We start from the raw sequence: 22,805 nt of genomic DNA, 5'->3' as shown, positions 1-22,805 counted from the left end.
GCCATAATAATAATACATCCGCCATAATACATCAGCCATAATAATAATACATCCGCCATAATAATACATCCGCCATAATACATCCCCCATAATAATAATACATCCGCCATAATAATACATCCGCCATAATACATCCCCCATAATACATCCGCCATAATACATCCGCCATAATAATAATACATCCGCCATAATAATAATACATCCGCCATAATACATCAGCCATAATAATAATACATCCGCCATAATAATAATACATCCGCCATAATACATCCGCCATAATAACAATACATCCGCCATAATAATAATACATCCGCCATAATAATAATACATCCGCCATAATAATACATCCGCCATAATAATAATACATCCGCCATAATAATACATCCGCCATAATAATAATACATCCGCCATAATAATACATCCGCCATAATAATAATACATCCGCCATAATAATACATCCCCCATAATAATACATCCGCCATAATAATAATACATCCGCAATAATAATAATAATACATCCGCCATAATAATAATACATCCGCCATAATAATAATACATCCGCCATAATAATAATACATCCGCCATAATAATAATACATCCGCCATAACAATAGATCCGCCATAATAATAATACATCCGCCATAATAATACATCCCCCATAATAATACATCCGCCATAATAATAATACATCCGCAATAATAATAATAATACATCCGCCATAATAATAATACATCCGCCATAATAATACATCCGCCATAATAATAATACATCCCCCATAATAATAATACATCCGCCATAATAATACATCCGCCATAATAACACATGCCCCATAATACATCCGCCATAATACATCCGCCATAATAATAATACATCCGCCATAATAATAATACATCCGCCATAATAATAATACATCCGCCATAATAATAATACATCCCCCATAATAATAAATCCGCTATAATAATAATACATCCGCCATAATAATAATACATCCGCCATAATAATACAACCGCCATAATAATAATACATCCCCCATAATAATACATCCGCCATAATAATAATACATCCGCCATAATACATCCGCCATAATAATACATCCGCCATAATACATCCGCCATAATAATAATACATCCGCCATAATAATAATACATCCGCCATAATACATCCGCCATAATAATAATACATCCGCCATAATAATAATACATCCGCCATAATAATAATACATCCGCCATAATAATACATCCGCCATAATAATAATACATCCGCCATAATAAGACATCCCCCATAATAATACATCCCCCATAATAATAATAAATCCGCCATAATAATACATCCCCCATAATAATAATACATCCGCCATAATAATACATCCGCCATAATAATAATAATACATCCCCCATAATAATAATACATCCGCCATAATAATAATACATCCGCCATAATACATCCGCCATAATAATAATACATCCGCCATAATAATACATCCGCCATAATAATAATACATCCGCCATAATAATAATACATCCGCCATAATAATAATACATCCGCCATAATAATAATACATCCGCCATAATAATACATCCGCCATAATAATACATCCGCCATAATAATAATACATCCGCCATAATAATACATCCGCCATAATAATAATACATCCCCCATAATAATAATACATCCGCCATAATAATAATACATCCCCCATAATAATAATACATCCGCCATAATACATCCGCCATAATAATAATACATCCGCCATAATAATAATACATCCCCCATAATAATAATACATCCGCCATAATAATACATCCGCCATAACAATAATACATCCCCCATAATAATACGTCCGCCATAATAATACATCCGCCATAATAATAATACATCCGCCATAATAATAATACATCCGCCATAATAATAATACATCCCCCATAATAATACATCCGCCATATTAATAATACATCCGCCATAATAATAGATGCCCCATAATAATAATACATCCCCCATAATAATAAATCTGCCATAATAATACATCCCCCATAATAATAATACATCCGCCATAATAATACATCCGCCATAATAATAATACATCCCCCATAATAATACATCCGCAATAATAATAATACATCCCCCATAATAATAATACATCCGCCATAATAATAATACATCCGCCATAATAATACATCCGCCATAATAATACATCCGCCATAATAATAATACATCCGCCATAATAATAATACATCCCCCATAATAATAATACATCCGCCATAATAATAATACATCCGCCATAATAATAATACATCCCCCATAATAATAATACATCCGCCATAATAATAATACATCCGCCATAATAATACATCCGCCATAATAATACATCCCCCATAATAATAATACATCCGCCATAATAATACATCCGCCATAATAATAATACATCCCCCATAATAATACATCCGCAATAATAATAATACATCCCCCATAATAATAATACATCCGCCATAATAATAATACATCCGCCATAATAATACATCCGCCATAATAATACATCCGCCATAATAATAATACATCCGCCATAATAATAATACATCCGCCATAATAATAATACATCCCCCATAATAATAATACATCCGCCATAATAATAATACATCCCCCATAAAAATAATACATCCGCCATACTAATAATACATCCGCCATAATAATAATACATCCGTTATAATAATAATACATCCGCCATAATAATACATCCGCCATAATAATATTACATCCCCAATAATAATACATCCGCCATAATAATAATACATCCGCCATAATAATACATCCGCCATAATAATAATACATCCGCCATAATAATAATACATCCGCTATAATAATAATACATCCCCCATAATAATACATCCGCCATAATAATACATCCCCCATAATAATAATAATACATCCCCAATAATAATACATCCCCCATAATAATACATCCGCCATAATAATAATACATCCGCCATAATAATACATCCCCAATAATAATAATAATACATCCGCCATAATAATACATCCCCCATAATAATAATACATCCGCCATAATAATAATACATCCCCCATAATAATAATACATCCCCCATAATACATCCGCCATAATAATAATACATCCGCCATAATAATACATCCACCATAATAATACTACATCCCCCATAATAATACATCCGCCATAATAATAATACATCCGCCATAATAATACATCCCCATAATAATAATAATACATCCGCCATAATAATACATCCCCCATAATAATAATAATACATCCGCCATAATAATACATCCCCCATAATAATAATACATCCCCCATAATAATACATCCCCCATAATAATAATAATACATCCGCCATAATAATAAATCCGCCATAATAATAATACATCCGCCATAATAATAATACATCCGCCATAATAATACATCCGCCATAATAATACATCCGCCATAATAATAATACATCCGCCATAATAATAATACATCCGCCATAATAATAGATCCGCCATAATAATAATACATCCCCCATAATAATACATCTGCCATAATAATACATTCGCCATAATAATAATACATCCGCCATAATAATAATACATCCGCCATAATAATAATACATCCGCCATAATAATACATCCGCCATAATAATAATACATCCGCCATAATACATCCGCCATAATAATAATACATCCGCCATAATAATACATCCGCCATAATAATAATACATCCGCCATAATAATACATCCGCCATAATAATAATACATCCCCCATAATACATCCGCCATAATAATAATACATCCGCCATAATAATAATACATCCGCCATAATAATACATCCCCCATAATAATAATACATCCGCCATAATAATACATCCGCCATAATAATAATACATCCGCCATAATAATAATACATCCACAATAATACATCCGCCATAATAATAATACATCCGCCATAATAATAATACATCCGCCATAATAATACATCCGCCATAATAATAATACATCCGCCATAATAATACATCCGCCATAATAATAATACATCCGCCATAATAATAATACATCCGCCATAATAATAATACATCCGCCATAATAATAATACATCCGCCATAATAATACATCCCCCATAATAATACATCCCCCATAATAATAATACATCCGCCATAATAATAATACATCCCCCATAATAATACATCCGCCATAATAATAATACATCCCCCATAATAATAATACATCCCCCATAATAATACATCCGCCATAATAATAATACATCCGCCATAATAATACATCCGCCATAATAATAATACATCCGCCATAATAATAATACATCCGCCATAATAATAATACATCCCCCATAATAATAATACATCCGCCATAATAATACATCCGCCATAATAATAATACATCCGCCATAATAATACATCCGCCATAATAATAATACATCCCCCATAATAATACATCCCCCATAATAATAATACATCCGCCATAATAATAATACATCCGCCATAATAATACATCCGCCATAATAATAATACATCCGCCATAATAATACATCCGCCATAATAATAATACATCCGCCATAATAATACATCCGCCATAATAATACATCCCCCATAATACATCCGCCATAATAATAATACATCCGCCATAATAATACATCCGCCATAATAATAATACATCCCCCATAATAATAATACATCCGCCATAATAATACATCCGCCATAATAATACATCCGCCATAATAATAATACATCCCCCATAATAATACATCCGCCATAATAATAATACATCCGCCATAATAATACATCCGCCATAATAATAATACATCCGCCATAATAATAATACATCCGCCATAATAATACATCCCCCATAATAATAATACATCCGCTATAATAATAATACATCCCCCATAAGCAATGGTGGCAGGTACCCTGGGAGTACTTACCTGTACTTGGTATAGAGCATAGTATGATACAATATTACTTCAATTGTATGTTAGAGCAATAATTGGTTGCTTTGTCTGTTTTAATGATTTGTTATATTTATTTATATAATTTTATATAAGTCTACTGACCTGTCATAGTTTATCTATTTTATGATTGTTCTTATCACTTTGTATTTATGTATAACTTCAATAAAATATTGTAAAAAAAAAAAAAAAAAAAAAAAAAAAAAAATAATAATACATCCCCCATAATACATCCGCCATAATAATAATACATCCGCCATAATAATACATCCGCCATAATAATAATACATCCGCCATAATAATACATCCGCCATAATAATAATACATCCGCCATAATAATACATCCGCCATAATAATAATACATCCGCCATAATAATAATACATCCGCCATAATAATACATCCCCCATAATAATAATACATCCGCCATAATAATAATACATCCCCCATAATAATACATCCCCCATAATAATACATCCGCCATAATAATAATACATCCGCCATAATAATACATCCCCCATAATAATAATACATCCGCCATAATAATAATACATCCGCCATAATAATACATCCACCATAATAATAATACATCCGCCATAATAATACATCCGCCATAATAATACATCCCCCATAATAATAATACATCCCCCATAATAATAATACATCCGCCATAATAATAATACATCCGCCATAATAATACATCCCCCATAATACATCCGCCATAATAATACATCCGCCATAATACATCCGCCATAATAATAATACATCCGCCATAATAATAATACATCCGCCATAATAATAATACATCCGCCATAATAATAATACATCCGCCATAATAATACATCCCCCATAATACATCCGCCATAATAATACATCCGCCATAATAATAATACATCCCCCATAATAATACATCCGCCATAATAATAATACATCTGCCATAATAATAATACATCCGCCATAATAATAATACATCCGCCATAATAATACATCCGCCATAATAATAATACATCCGCCATAATAATACATCCGCCATAATAATAATACATCCGCCATAATAATAATACATCCGCCATAATAATACATCCGCCATAATAATAATACATCCGCCATAATAATACATCCCCCATAATAATAATACATCCGCCATAATAATAATACATCCGCCATAATAATAATACATCCGCCATAATAATAATACATCCGCCATAATAATAATACATCCGCCATAATAATACATCCGCCATAATAATAATACATCCGCCATAATAATAATACATCCGCCATAATAATACATCACCATAATAATAATACATCCGCCATAATAATAATACATCCGCCATAATAATAATACATCCGCCATAATAATAATACATCCGCCATAATAATAATAATACATCCGCCATAATAATAATACATCCGCCATAATAATACATCCGCCATAATAATAATACATCTGCCATAATAATAATACATCCGCCATAATAATACATCCCCCATAATAATAATACATCCGCCATAATACATCCGCCATAATAATAATACATCCGCCATAATAATAATACATCCGCCATAATAATAATACATCCGCCATAATAATAATAATACATCCGCCATAATAATAATACATCCGCCATAATACATCCGCCATAATAATAATACACCCCCATAATAATAATACATCCGCCATAATAATAATACATCCGCCATAATAATAATACATCAGCCATAATAATACATCCGCCATAATAAATCCCCCATAATAATAATACATCCGCCATAATAATAATACATCCCCCATAATAATAATACATCCGCCATAATAATAATACATCAGCCATAATAATAATACATCCGCCATAATAATACATCCGCCATAATAATACATCCGCCATAATAATAATACATCCGCCATAATAATAATACATCCGCCATAATAATACATCCGCCATAATAATAATACATCCGCCATAATAATAATACATCCGCCATAATAATACATCCCCCATAATAATAATACATCCGCCATAATAATAATACATCCGCCATAATAATAATACATCCGCCATAATAATACATCCGCCATAATAATAATACATCCGCCATAATAATAACACATCCGCCATAATAATAATACATCCGCCATAATAATAATACATTCCCATAATAATAATACATCCGCCATAATAATAATACATCCGCCATAATAATACATCCGCCATAATAATAATACATCCGCCATAATACATCCCCCATAATACATCCGCCATAATAATAATACATCCGCCATAATAATACATCCGCCATAATAATACATCCGCCATAATAATAATACATCCGCCATAATAATAATACATCCGCCATAATAATAATACATCCGCCATAATAATACATCCGCCATAATAATAATACATCCGCCATAATAATACATCCGCCATAATAATAATACATCCGCCATAAATAATACATCCGCCCATAATAATAATACATCCGCCATAATAATACATCCGCCATAATAATAATACATCCGCCATAATAATAATACATCCGCCATAATAATAATACATCCGCCATAATAATAATACATCCGCCATAATAATACATCCGCCATAATAATAATACATCCGCCATAATAATAATACATCCCCCATAATAATAATACATCCCCCATAATAATAATACATCCGCCATAATAATAATACATCCGCCATAATAATAAATCCGCCATAATAATAATACATCCCCCATAATAATAATACATCCGCCATAATAATAATACATCCGCCATAATAATACATCCGCCATAATAATACATCCGCCATAATAATAATACATCCGCCATAATAATAATACATCCGCCATAATAATAATACATCCGCCATAATAATACATCCGCCATAATAATACATCCGCCATAATAATACATCCGCCATAATAATAATACATCCGCCATAATAATAATACATCCGCCATAATAATACATCCGCCATAATAATAATACATCCGCCATAATAATAATACATCCGCCATAATAATAATACATCCGCCATAATAATACATCCGCCATAATAATAATACATCCGCCATAATAATAATACATCCGCCATAATAATAATACATCCGCCATAATAATACATCCGCCATAATAATAATAATACATCCGCCATAATAATAATACATCCGCCATAATAATAATACATCCCCCATAATAATAATACATCCGCCATAATAATAATACATCCGCCATAATAATAATACATCTGCCATAATAATAATACATCCCCCATAATAATAATACATCCGCCATAATAATACATCCGCCATAATAATAATACATCCGCCATAATAATACATCCGCCATAATAATAATACATCCGCCATAATACATCCGCCATAATAATAATACACCCCCATAATAATAATACATCCGCCATAATAATAATACATCCGCCATAATAATAATACATCAGCCATAATAATACATCCGCCATAATAAATCCCCCATAATAATAATACATCCGCCATAATAATAATACATCCGCCATAATAATAATACATCCGCCATAATAATACATCCCCCATAATAATAATACATCCGCCATAATAATACATCCGCCATAATAATAAATCCCCCATAATAATAATACATCCGCCATAATAATAATACATCCGCCATAATAAATCCCCCATAATAATAATACATCCCCCATAATAATACATCCGCCATAATAATACATCCGCCATAATAATACATCCGCCATAATAATAATACATCCGCCATAATAATACATCCGCCATAATAATACATCCGCCATAATAATACATCCGCCATAATAATACATCCGCCATAATAATACATCCGCCATAATAATAATACATCCGCCATAATAATAATACATCCGCCATAATAATACATCCGCCATAATAATAATACATCCGCCATAATAATAATACATCCGCCATAATAATAATACATCCGCCATAATAATACATCCGCCATAATAATAATACATCCGCCATAATAATAATACATCCGCCATAATAATAATACATCCGCCATAATAATACATCCGCCATAATAATAATAATACATCCGCCATAATAATAATACATCCGCCATAATAATACATCCGCCATAATAATACATCCGCCATAATAATAATACATCAGCCATAATAATACATCCGCCATAATAATACATCCGCCATAATAATAATACATCCGCCATAATAATAATACATCCGCCATAATAATAATACATCCGCCATAATAATACATCCGCCATAATAATAATACATCCGCCATAATAATAATACATCCGCCATAATAATAATACATCCGCCATAATAATAATACATCCGCCATAATAATAATACATCCCCCATAATAATAATACATCCGCCATAATAATAATACATCCGCCATAATAATAATACATCCGCCATAATAATAATACATCAGCCATAATAATACATCCGCCATAATAATACATCCGCCATAATAATAATACATCCGCCATAATAATAATACATCCGCCATAATAATAATACATCCGCCATAATAATAATACATCCGCCATAATAATAATACATCCGCCATAATAATAATACATCCGCCATAATAATAATACATCCCCCATAATAATAATACATCCCCCATAATAATAATACATCCGCCATAATAATAATACATCCGCCATAATAATACATCCGCCATAATAATAATACATCCGCCATAATAATAATACATCCGCCATAATAATAATACATCAGCCATAATAATACATCCGCCATAATAATACATCCGCCATAATAATAATACATCCGCCATAATAATAATACATCCGCCATAATAATAATACATCCGCCATAATAATACATCCGCCATAATAATACATCCGCCATAATAATAATACATCCGCCATAATAATAATACATCCGCCATAATAATACATCCGCCATAATAATAATACATCCGCCATAATAATAATACATCCGCCATAATAATAATACATCCGCCATAATAATACATCCGCCATAATAATAATACATCCGCCATAATAATAATACATCCGCCATAATAATAATACATCCGCCATAATAATACATCCGCCATAATAATAATAATACATCCGCCATAATAATAATACATCCGCCATAATAATAATACATCCGCCATAATAATAATACATCCGCCATAATAATAATACATCCGCCATAATAATAATACATCCGCCATAATAATAATACATCCACCATAATAATAATACATCCGCCATAATAATACATCCGCCATAATAATAATACATCCGCCATAATAATACATCCGCCATAATAATAATACATCCGCCATAATACATCCGCCATAATAATAATACACCCCCATAATAATAATACATCCGCCATAATAATAATACATCCGCCATAATAATACATCCGCCATAATAATACATCCGCCATAATACATCCCCCATAATAATAATACATCCGCCATAATAATAATACATCCGCCATAATAATAATACATCCGCCATAATAATACATCCCCCATAATAATAATACATCCGCCATAATAATACATCCGCCATAATACATCCCCCATAATAATAATACATCCGCCATAATAATAATACATCCGCCATAATAAATCCCCCATAATAATAATACATCCCCCATAATAATACATCCGCCATAATAATACATCCGCCATAATAATACATCCGCCATAATAATAATACATCCGCCATAATAATACATCCGCCATAATAATACATCCGCCATAATAATACATCCGCCATAATAATACATCCGCCATAATAATACATCCGCCATAATAATAATACATCCGCCATAATAATAATACATCCGCCATAATAATACATCCGCCATAATAATAATACATCCGCCATAATAATAATACATCCGCCATAATAATAATACATCCGCCATAATAATACATCCGCCATAATAATAATACATCCGCCATAATAATAATACATCCGCCATAATAATAATACATCCGCCATAATAATACATCCGCCATAATAATAATAATACATCCGCCATAATAATAATACATCCGCCATAATAATACATCCGCCATAATAATACATCCGCCATAATAATAATACATCAGCCATAATAATACATCCGCCATAATAATACATCCGCCATAATAATAATACATCCGCCATAATAATAATACATCCGCCATAATAATAATACATCCGCCATAATAATACATCCGCCATAATAATAATACATCCGCCATAATAATAATACATCCGCCATAATAATAATACATCCGCCATAATAATAATACATCCGCCATAATAATAATACATCCCCCATAATAATAATACATCCGCCATAATAATAATACATCCGCCATAATAATAATACATCCGCCATAATAATAATACATCAGCCATAATAATACATCCGCCATAATAATACATCCGCCATAATAATAATACATCCGCCATAATAATAATACATCCGCCATAATAATAATACATCCGCCATAATAATAATACATCCGCCATAATAATAATACATCCGCCATAATAATAATACATCCGCAATAATAATAATACATCCGCCATAATAATAATACACTGTGGCTGTTTCACCAAAGCAATTGTCGTGTTTTATTTAGTATAAATGTTAGTGGGGGCACTCACACTCCTGACTGAGGGGGCACTCACACTAGTGTTGGGGTACAGGGGGTCCCCGGCACTGTCAGTAGTGATGGGGTACAGGGGGTCCCCGGCACTGTCAGTAGTGTTGGGGTACAGGGGGTCCCCGGCACTGTCAGTAGTGTTGGGGTACAGGGGACGGCACTGTCAGTAGTGTTGGGGTACAGGGGACGGCACTGTCAGTAGTGATGGGGTACAGGGGACGGCACTGTCAGTAGTGTTGGGGTACAGGGGACGGCACTGTCAGTAGTGATGGGGTACAGGGGGTCCCCGGCAATGTCAGTAGTGTTGGGGTACAGGGGGTCCCCGGCACTGTCAGTAGTGTTGGGGTACAGGGGACGGCACTGTCAGTAGTGATGGGGTACAGGGGGTCCCCGGCAATGTCAGTAGTGATGGGGTACAGGGGGTCCCCGGCAATGTCAGTAGTGTTGGGGTACAGGGGGTCCCCGGCACTGTCAGTAGTGTTGGGGTACAGGGGGTCCCCGGCAATGTCAGTAGTGTTGGGGTACAGGGGGTCCCCGGCAATGTCAGTAGTGATGGGGTACAGGGGGTCCCCGGCAATGTCAGTAGTGATGGGGTACAGGGGGTCCCCAGCACTGTCAGTAGTGTTGGGGTACAGGGGGTCCCCGGCAATGTCAGTAGTGTTGGGGTACAGGGGACGGCACTGTCAGTAGTGTTGGGGTACAGGGGGTCCCCGGCAATGTCAGTAGTGATGGGGTACAGGGGGTCCCCGGCACTTACTTGGTGAAGTTGGCGAGGTTCTGGGTGACCTTGGCGATCAGGGTCAGGGTGCGGGCGGTGCGGTCGTCCGGATACTCCTGGAGGAGGCTGAATAATGAGGGAGACATGATGGCGGGACAGAGAAACCGCAGGAAGAGGGAGGCGCTGATCAGCCGCTCACTGATGTCCGGACGTCCCCGGCTGTTACACTCCTGTCTCCACGACGCAAACACCTCCTTCAGCTCCCGCGGGAAAACGCTGCAAAGGACGGCAGGAAAGTGAGACCTAGAGCAAGACTCCGCCCACAATACATCACATCCTCCAGAGCTGCACTCACTATTCTGCTGTTACATCCTGTCTCCTCCTCCAGAGCTGCACTCACTATTCTGCTGTTACATCATGTCTCATCCTCCAGGGCTGCACTCACTATTCTGCTGTTACATCATGTCTCATCCTCCAGAGCTGCACTCACTATTCTGCTGTTACATCCTGTCTCCTCCTCCAGAGCTGCACTCACTATTCTGCTGTTACATCATGTCTCATCCTCCAGGGCTGCACTCACTATTCTGCTGTTACATCATGTCTCATCCTCCAGAGCTGCACTCACTATTCTGCTGTTACATCCTGTCTCATCCTGCAGAGCTGCACTCACTATTCTGCTGGCACATCATGTCTCACCCTCCAGAGCTGCACTCACTATTCTGCTGTTACATCATGTCATCCTCCAGAGCTGCACTCACTATTCTGCTGTTACATCCTGTCTCATCCTGCAGAGCTGCACTCACTATTCTGCTGTTACATCCTGTCTCATCCTCCAGAGCTGCACTCACTATTCTGCTGTTACATCATGTCTCATCCTCCAGAGCTGCACTCACTATTCTGCTATTACATCATGTCTCATCCTCCAGAGCTGCACTCACTATTCTGCTGTTACATCCTGTCTCCTCCTCCAGAGCTGCACTCACTATTCTGCTGTTACATCATGTCTCATCCTCCAGAGCTGCACTCACTATTCTGCTGTTACATCATGTCTCATCCTCCAGAGCTGCACTCACTATTCTGCTGTTACATCAGGTCTCACCCTCCAGAGCTGCACTCACTATTCTGCTGTTACATCCTGTCTCATCCTCCAAAGCTGCACTCACTATTCTGCTGTTACATCATGTCTCATCCTCCAGAGCTGCACTCACTATTCTGCTGTTACATCATGTCTCATCCTCCAGAGCTGCACTCACTATTCTGCTGTTACATCAGGTCTCACCCTCCAGAGCTGCACTCACTATTCTGCTGTTACATCATGTCTCATCCTCCAGAGCTGCACTCACTATTCTGCTGTTACATCATGTCTCATCCTCCAGAGCTGCACTCACTATTCTGCTGTTACATCATGTCTCACCCTCCAGAGCTGCACTCACTGTTCTGCTGTTACATCATGTCTCATCCTCCAGAGCTGCACTCACTATTCTGCTGTTACATCATGTCTCACCCTCCAGAGCTGCACTCACTATTCTGCTGTTACATCATGTCTCACCCTCCAGAGCTGCACTCACTGTTCGGCCTGGGGGGCAGTACTGACCAGTAGGAGTTGATGATCTTGCAGAAGGCCAGCTCACAGCACATCTTCAGGTTGCCCTGGTGTTCGGAGAGGTCGGAGGTCGAGCACTTGTTGGGGTCCACCTCACAGTTCTCATCCGATTCGTACAGAGCCTTGATGAACTCGCCTGGGGGGGACAAGACTGATCAGGGGGTGACCGAGTGCTGGGGGGGGGAAGGGAGGGAGGAGACAAGAAGGGGGTGGGGGGTGGACCGAGTGCTGGGGGGGGGGGAACGGAGGGAGGGGACAAGAAGGGGGTGGGGGGTGACCGAGTGCTGGGGGGGAAGGGAGGGAGGGGCAAGAAGGGGGTGGGGGGTGACCGAGTGCTGGGGGGGAAGGGAGGGAGGGGACAAGAATGACCCCTCCTCCAGCAGATATATGACCCCTCCTCCTCCTCCAGCAGAAATATGACCCCTCCTCCTCCTCCAGCAGATATATGACCCCTCCTCCTCCTCCAGCAGATATATGACCCCTCCTCCTCCTCCTCCAGCAGATATATGACCCCTCCTCCTCCTCCAGCAGATATATGACCCCTCCTCCTCCAGCAGATATATGACCCCTCCTTCTCCAGCAGATATATGACCCCTCCTCCTCCAGCAGATATATGACCCCCCCTCCTCCACCAGATATATGACCCCTCCTCCTCCCCCTCCAGCACATATATGACCCCTCCTCCTCCGCCAGCAGATATATGACCCCTCCTCCTCCTCCAAGATATATGACCCCTCCTCCTCCTCCAGCAGATATAGGACCCCTCCTCCTCCAACAGATATATGACCCCTCCTCCTCCTCCAGCACATATATGACCCCTCCTCCTCCAGCAGATATATGACCCATCCTCCTCCTCCAGTAGATATATGACCCCCCCCTCCTCCACCAGATATATGACCCCTCCTCCTCCTCCTCCAGCACATATATGACCCTTCCTCCTCCAGCAGATATATGACCCATCCTCCTCCTCCAGCAGATATATGACCCCCAGTAGTACAATACAGACCTCTGATCTAAGAACAATGGCCGGAAATAATTACCCAGAGCATCCTGAAGATACTTCTGCCCGACCAGCTTTAGGTACTCCTCAATGGCCTTGGTGGCCAAAGTGTTTTCCCGAAAGATGAGATGTTCATTGTCTCCACATCGATCCACTTCAGACATCATCAAGTCCGTGAGGAAATCCTGGAGAAAAAAAGGCAGTCACTCACCGCCACCATCCCCTCCTGAGGTGTCCTCACCACCACCATCCCCTCCTGAGGTGTCCTCACCACCACCACCATCCCCTCCTGAGGTGTCCTCACCACCACCAACATCTCCTCCTGAAGTGTCCTCACCACCACCATCCCCTCCTGAGGTGTCCTCACCACCACCACCATCCCCTCCTGAGGTGTCCTCACCAAAACCACCATCCCCTCCTGAGGTGTCCTCACCACCACCAACATCTCCTCCTGAAGTGTCCTCACCACCGCCATCTCCTCCTGAAGTGTCCTCACCACCACCATCCCCTCCTGAGGTGTCCTCACCACCACCACCATCCCCTCCTGAGGTGTCCTCACCACCACCACCATCCCCTCCTGAGGTGTCCTCACCACCACCAACATCTCCTCCTGAAGTGTCCTCACCACCACCATCTCCTCCTGAGGTGTCCTCACCACCACCATCCCCTCCTGAGGTGTCCTCACCACCACCAACATCCCCTCCTGAAGTGTCCTCACCACCACCATCCCCTCCTGAGGTGTCCTCACCACCAACACCATCCCCTCCTGAGGTGTCCTCACCACCACCAACATCCCCTCCTGAAGTGTCCTCACCACCACCATCTCCTCCTGAAGTGTCCTCACCACCACCATCCCCTCCTGAGGTGTCCTCACCACCACCATACCCTCCTGAGGTGTCCTCACCACCACCACCATCCCCTCCTGAGGTGTCCTCACCACCACCAACATCTCCTCCTGAAGTGTCCTCACCACCACCACCATCCCCTCCTGAGGTGTCCTCACCACCACCAACATCCCCTCCTGAAGTGTCCTCACCACCACCACCATCCCCTCCTGAGGTGTCCTCACCACCACCATCCCCTCCTGAGGTGTCCTCACCACCACCAACATCCCCTCCTGAAGTGTCCTCACCACCACCACTATCTCCTCCTGAAGTGTCCTCACCACCACCATCTCCTCCTGAAGTGTCCTCACCACCATCTCCTCCTGAAGTGTCCTCACCACCACCACCATCTCCTCCTAAAGTGTCCTCACCACCATCTCCTCCTGAAGTGTCCTCACCACCATCATCTCCTCCTGAAGTGTCCTCACCACCATCTCCTCCTGAAGTGTCCTCACCACCACCATCTCCTCCTGAGGTGTCCTCACCACCACCACCATCTCCTCCTGAAGTGTCCTCACCACCACCATCTCCTCCTGAAGTGTCCTCACCACCACCATCTCCTCCTGAGGTGTCCTCACCACCACCACCATCTCCTCCTGAGGTGTCCTCACCACCACCACCACCATCTCCTCCTAAAGTGTCCTCACCACCACCATCCCCTCCTGAAGTGTCCTCACCACCACCACCATCTCCTCCTGAAGTGTCCTCACCACCACCATCTCCTCCTGAAGTGTCCTCACCACCACCATCCCCTCCTGAGGTGTCCTCACCACCACCACCATCTCCTCCTAAAGTGTCCTCACCACCACCATCTCCTCCTGAAGTGTCCTCACCACCACCATCTCCTCCTGAAGTGTCCTCACCACCACCATCTCCTCCTAAAGTGTCCTCACCACCATCTCCTCCTGAAGTGTCCTCACCACCACCACCATCTCCTCCTAAAGTGTCCTCACCACCACCATCCCCTCCTGAGGTGTCCTCACCACCACCACCATCTCCTCCTAAAGTGTCCTCACCACCACCATCTCCTCCTGAAGTGTCCTCACCACCACCATCTCCTCCTGAAGTGTCCTCACCACCACCATCTCCTCCTAAAGTGTCCTCACCACCATCTCCTCCTGAAGTGTCCTCACCACTACCATCTCCTCCTGAAGTGTCCTCATCACCACCACCACCATCTCCTCCTGAAGTGTCCTCACCACCACCACCATCTCCTTCTGAAGTGTCCTCACCACCATCTCCTTTTGAAGTGCCCTCACCACCACCATCTCCTCCTGAGGTGTCCTCATCACCACCACCACCATCTCCTCCTGAAGTGTCCTCACCACCACCACCATCTCCTTCTGAAGTGTCCTCACCACCATCTCCTTTTGAAGTGTCCTCACCACCACCATCCCCTCCTGAGGTGTCCTCACCACCACCACCACCATCTCCTCCTAAAGTGTCCTCACCACCACCATCTCCTCCTGAAGTCTCCTCACCACCACCACCATCTCCTCCTGAAGTGTCCTCACCACCACCATCTTCTCCTAAAGTGTCCTCACCACCATCTCCTCCTGAAGTGTCCTCACCACCACCATCCCCTCCTGAGGTGTCCTCACCACCACCACCATCTCCTCCTAAAGTGTCCTCACCACCACCATCTCCTCCTGAGGTGTCCTCACCACCACCATCTCCTCCTGAAGTGTCCTCACCACCACCATCTCCTCCTGAGGTGTCCTCACCACCACCACCACCATCTCCTCCTGAAGTGTCCTCACCACCACCATCTCCTCCTGAGGTGTCCTCACCACCACCACCATCTCCTCCTGAGGTGTCCTCACCACCACCATCCCCTCCTGAGGTGTCCTCACCACCACCACCATCCCCTCCTGAGGTGTCCTCACCACCACCAACATCCCCTCCTGAAGTGTCCTCACCACCACCATCTCCTCCTGAGGTGTCCTCACCACCACCATCTCCTCCTGAGGTGTCCTCACCACCACCATCTCCTCCTCAAGTGTCCTCACCACCACCATCTCCTCCTGAGGTGTCCTCACCACCACCACCATCTCCTCCTGAGGTGTCCTCACCACCACCACCATCTCCTCCTGAGGTGTCCTCACCACCACCATCTCCTCCTGAGGTGTCCTCACCACCACCATCTCCTCCTCAAGTGTCCTCACCACCACCATCTCCTCCTGAGGTGTCCTCACCACCACCACCATCTCCTCCTGAGGTGTCCTCACCACCACCACCATCTCCTCCTGAAGTGTCCTCACCACCACCATCTCCTCCTGAGGTGTCCTCACCACCACCACCATCTCCTCCTGAGGTGTCCTCACCACCACCACCATCTCCTCCTGAAGTGTCCTCACTGCCAGGGCTGTGGAGACAGAGTCTGAAAAAAGTATAGACTCCAACTACAGCTTAAAAAAAAATCTTTTAAAATGTTATAATTGAGTTTATAAATGTTCCTCATTTAATATAGGAAATCACAGCAATCCCTGAGCTGTAATTCCAATGACCTACTCACTCAAGAGTCTCCATTGATGCCCCCCTAAAATTTTAATACACAAAAAAGGGTCTGTGGAGCCTCAGTTGTGAGTCTCAAAACATGGGAATAGCCAGATATCCCTAGCCTGCTGCCACGGGGTGCCTCCAGATGGGGGAGCACCACACCACCCTGGTACATAGCCCCTTAAGTGCCACTCGGTTGCAAGTATTGAAACATAAATAGGGAAACACCAGGGTGGCCGCTTTTGTGTCAAAGTCCAATTCTGTTGCGAGTATTGAGACATGAAAAGGGTTTCATATACCCCGCAAATCAGAATCCTGCGGCTGTCTGCGGATGGAAACCCCGGGGCGGCTGTCTGCGGATGGAAACCCCGGGGCGGCTGTCTGCGGATGGACACCCCGGGGCGGCTGTCTGCGGATGGACACCCCGGGGCGGCTGTCTGCGGATGGACAGCCCGGGGCGGCTGTCTGCGGATGGAAACCCCGGGGCGGCTGTCTGCGGATGGACACCCCGGGGCGGCTATCTGCGGATGAACACCCCGGGGCGGCTGTCTGCGGATGAACACCCCGGGGCGGCTGTCTGCGGATGGAAACCCCGGGGCGGCTGTCTGCAGATGGACACCCCGGGGCGGCTATCTGCGGATGAACACCCCGGGGCGGCTGTCTGCGGATGGAAACCCCGGGGTGGCTGTCTGCGGATGGACACCCCGGGGCGGCTGTCTGCGGATGGAAAAACTGGGGCGGCCAGAGTGTGATAATAACCCCCCGGGGTGTGACCGGCCAGTTATGGAGGAGCCGGAGTGTGATAATAACCCCCCGGGGTGTGAGCGGCCAGTTATGGAGGAGCCGGAGTGTGATAATAGCCCCCCGGGGTGTGAGCGGCCAGTTATGGAGGAGCCGGAGTGTGATAATAACCCCCGGGGTGTGAGCGGCCAGATATGGAGGAGCCGGAGTGTGATAATAACTCCCCGGGGTGTGAGCGGCCAGTTATGGAGGAGCCGGAGTGTGATAATAACCCCCCGGGGTGTGAGCGGCCAGTTATGGAGGAGCTGGAGTGTGATAATAACCCCCGGGGGTGTGAGCGGCCAGTTATGGAGGAGCCGGAGTGTGATAATAACCCCCCGGGGTGTGATAATAACCCCCCGGGGTGTGAGCGGCCAGTTATGGAGGAGCCGGAGTGTGATAATAACCCCCCGGGGTGTGAGCGGCCAGTTATGGAGGAGCCGGAGTGTGATAATAACCCCCCGGGGTGTGACCGGACAGTTATGGAGGAGCCGGAGTGTGATAATAACCCCCGGGGTGTGAGCGGCCAGATATGGAGGAGCCGGAGTGTGATAATAACTCCCCGGGGTGTGAGCGGCCAGTTATGGAGGAGCCGGAGTGTGATAATAACTCCCCGGGGTGTGAGCGGCCAGTTATGGAGGAGCCGGAGTGTGATAATAACCCCCCGGGGTGTGATAATAACCCCCCGGGGTGTGAGCGGCCAGTTATGGAGGAGCCCGAGTGTGATAATAACCCCCCCGGGGTGTGAGCGGCCAGTTATGGAGGAGCCGGAGTGTGATAATAACCCCCCGGGGTGTGAGCGGCCAGTTATGGAGGAGGAGGAGTGTGATAATAACCCCCGGGGTGTGACCGCCCAGTTATGGAGGAGCTGGAGTGTGATAATAACTCCCCGGAGTGTGACCGGCCAGTTATGGAGGAGCCGGAGTGTGATAATAACTCCCCGGAGTGTGACCGGCCAGTTATGGAGGAGCCGGAGTGTGATAATAACCCCCGGGGTGTGAGCGGCCGGTTATGGAGGAGCCGGAGTGTGATAATAACTCCCCGGGGTGTGAGCGGCCAGTTATGGAGGAGCCGGAGTGTGATAATAACCCCCCGGGGTGTGAGCGGCCAGTTATGGAGGAGTCGGAGTGTGATAATAACTCCCCGGGGTGTGACCGGCCAGTTATGGAGGAGCCGGAGTGTGATAATAACCCCCGGGGTGTGAGCGGCTGTTATGGAGGAGCCGGAGTGTGATAATAACCCCCGGGGGTGTGAGTGGCCAGTAATGGAGGAGCCGCAGTGTGATAATAACTCCCCGGGGTGTGAGCGGCTGTTATGGAGGAGCCGGAGTGTGATAATAACCCCCGGGGGTGTGAGCGGCCAGTTATGGAGGAGCAGGAGTGTAATAATTATCCCTGGGGTGTGAGCGGCCAGTTATGGAGGAGCCGGAGTGTGATAATAACCCCCCGGGGTGTGAGCGGCCAGTTATGGAGGAGCCGGAGTGTGATAATAACCCCCCGGGGTGTGACCGGCCAGTTATGGAGGAGCCGGAGTGTGATAATAACTCCCCGGGGTGTGAGCGGCCAGTTATGGAGGAGTGGGAGTGTGATAATAACTCCCCGGGGTGTGAGCGGCCAGTTATGGAGGAGCCGGAGTGTGATAATAACCCCCGGGGTGTGAGCGGCCAGTTATGGAGGAGCCGGAGTGTGATAATAACCCCCCCTGGGGTGTGAGCGGCCAGTTATGGAGGAGCCGGAGTGTGATAATAACCCCCGGGGTGTGAGCGGCCAGTTATGGAGGAGGAGGAGTGTGATAATAACTCCCCGGAGTGTGACCGGCCAGTTATGGAGGAGCCGGAGTGTGATAATAACCCCCCGGGGTGTGACCGGCCAGTTATGGAGGAGCCGGAGTGTGATAATAACCCCCGGGGTGTGAGCGGCCAGTTATGGGGGAGCCGGAGTGTGATAATAACTCCCCGGGGTGTGAGCGGCCAGTTATGGAGGAGCCGGAGTGTGATAATAACTCCCCGGGGTGTGAGCGGCCAGTTATGGAGGAGCCGGAGTGTGATAATAACTCCCCGGGGTGTGAGCGGCCAGTTATGGAGGAGCCGGAGTGTGATAATAATACCCCGGGGTGTGACCGGCCAGTTATGGAGGAGCCGGAGTGTGATAATAACCCCCGGAGTGTGAGCGGCCGGTTATGGAGGAGCCGCAGTGTGATAATAACCCCCCGGGGTGTGAGCGGCCAGTTATGGAGGAGCCGCAGTGTGATAATAACCCCCCGGGGTGTGAGCGGCCAGTTATGGAGAAGCCGGAGTGTGATAATAACCCCCGGGGTGTGAGCGGCTAGTTATGGAGGAGCTGGAGTGTGATAATAACCCCCCGGGGTGTGATAATAACTCCCCGGGGTGTGAGCGGCCAGTTATGGAGGAGCCGGAGTGTGATAATAAGTCCCCGGGGTGTGAGCGGCCAGTTATGGAGGAGCCGGAGTGTGATAATAACACCCCGGGGTGTGAGCGGCCAGTTATGGAGGAGCCGGAGTGTGATAATAACCCCCCCTGGGGTGTGAGCGGCCAGTTATGGAGGAGCCGGAGTGTGATAATAACCCCCGGGGTGTGAGCGGCCAGTTATGGAGGAGGAGGAGTGTGATAATAACTCCCCGGAGTGTGACCGGCCAGTTATGGAGGAGCCGGAGTGTGATAATAACCCCCCGGGGTGTGACCGGCCAGTTATGGAGGAGCCGGAGTGTGATAATAACTCCCCGGGGTGTGAGCGGCCAGTTATGGAGGAGCCGGAGTGTGATAATAACTCCCCGGGGTGTGAGCGGCCAGTTATGGAGGAGCCGGAGTGTGATAATAATACCCCGGGGTGTGACCGGCCAGTTATGGAGGAGCCGGAGTGTGATAATAACCCCCGGAGTGTGACCGGCCAGTTATGGAGGAGCCGGAGTGTGATAATAACCCCCGGGGTGTGAGCGGCCGGTTATGGAGGAGCCGGAGTGTGATAATAACCCCCGGGGTGTGAGCGGCCAGTTATGGAGGAGCCGGAGTGTGATAATAACCCCCGGGGTGTGAGCGGCCAGTTATGGAGGAGGAGGAGTGTGATAATAACCCCCCGGGGTGTGAGCGGCCAGTTATGGAGAAGCCGGAGTGTGATAATAACCCCCGGGGTGTGAGCGGCTAGTTATGGAGGAGCTGGAGTGTGATAATAACCCCCCGGGGTGTGATAATAACTCCCCGGGGTGTGAGCGGCCAGTTATGGAGGAGCCGGAGTGTGATAATAAGTCCCCGGGGTGTGAGCGGCCAGTTATGGAGGAGCCGGAGTGTGATAATAACCCCCCGGGGTGTAAGCGGCCAGTTATGGAGGAGCCGGAGTGTGATAATAACTCCCCGGGGTGTGAGCGGCCAGTTATGGAGGAGGAGGAGTGTGATAATAACCCCCCGGGGTGTGACCGGCCAGTTATGGAGGAGCCGGAGTGTGATAATAACTCCCCGGGGTGTGAGCGGCCAGTTATGGAGGAGCCGGAGTGTGATAATAACTCCCCGGGGTGTGACCGGCCAGTTATGGAGGAGCCGGAGTGTGATATTAACTCCCCGGGGTGTGACCGGCCACCACCATCCCCTCCTGAGGTGTCCTCACCACCACCATCCCCTCCTGAGGTGTCCTCACCACCACCACCATCTCCTCCTGAAGTGTCCTCAC

At 44.2% G+C, this 22,805-nt stretch overlaps 1 protein-coding gene across 1 annotated transcript in view; it reads right to left on the bottom strand.

Moving 5' to 3' along the window:
- The window catches only part of DAB2IP (DAB2 interacting protein), a 215,140-nt gene that overhangs the window by 99,056 nt on the left and 93,279 nt on the right, over positions 1-22,805 (bottom strand). The window contains 3 exon segments of the mRNA XM_069986386.1: positions 12,399-12,635; positions 13,954-14,098; positions 15,003-15,147. Coding sequence (XP_069842487.1) covers positions 12,399-12,635; positions 13,954-14,098; positions 15,003-15,147 — 527 coding nt within the window.

The sequence above is a fragment of the Dendropsophus ebraccatus genome, chromosome 10, assembly GCF_027789765.1.
Source record: "Dendropsophus ebraccatus isolate aDenEbr1 chromosome 10, aDenEbr1.pat, whole genome shotgun sequence".
NCBI lineage: Eukaryota > Metazoa > Chordata > Amphibia > Anura > Hylidae > Dendropsophus > Dendropsophus ebraccatus.
This window is presented reverse-complemented; position numbering and strand designations above follow the sequence as displayed.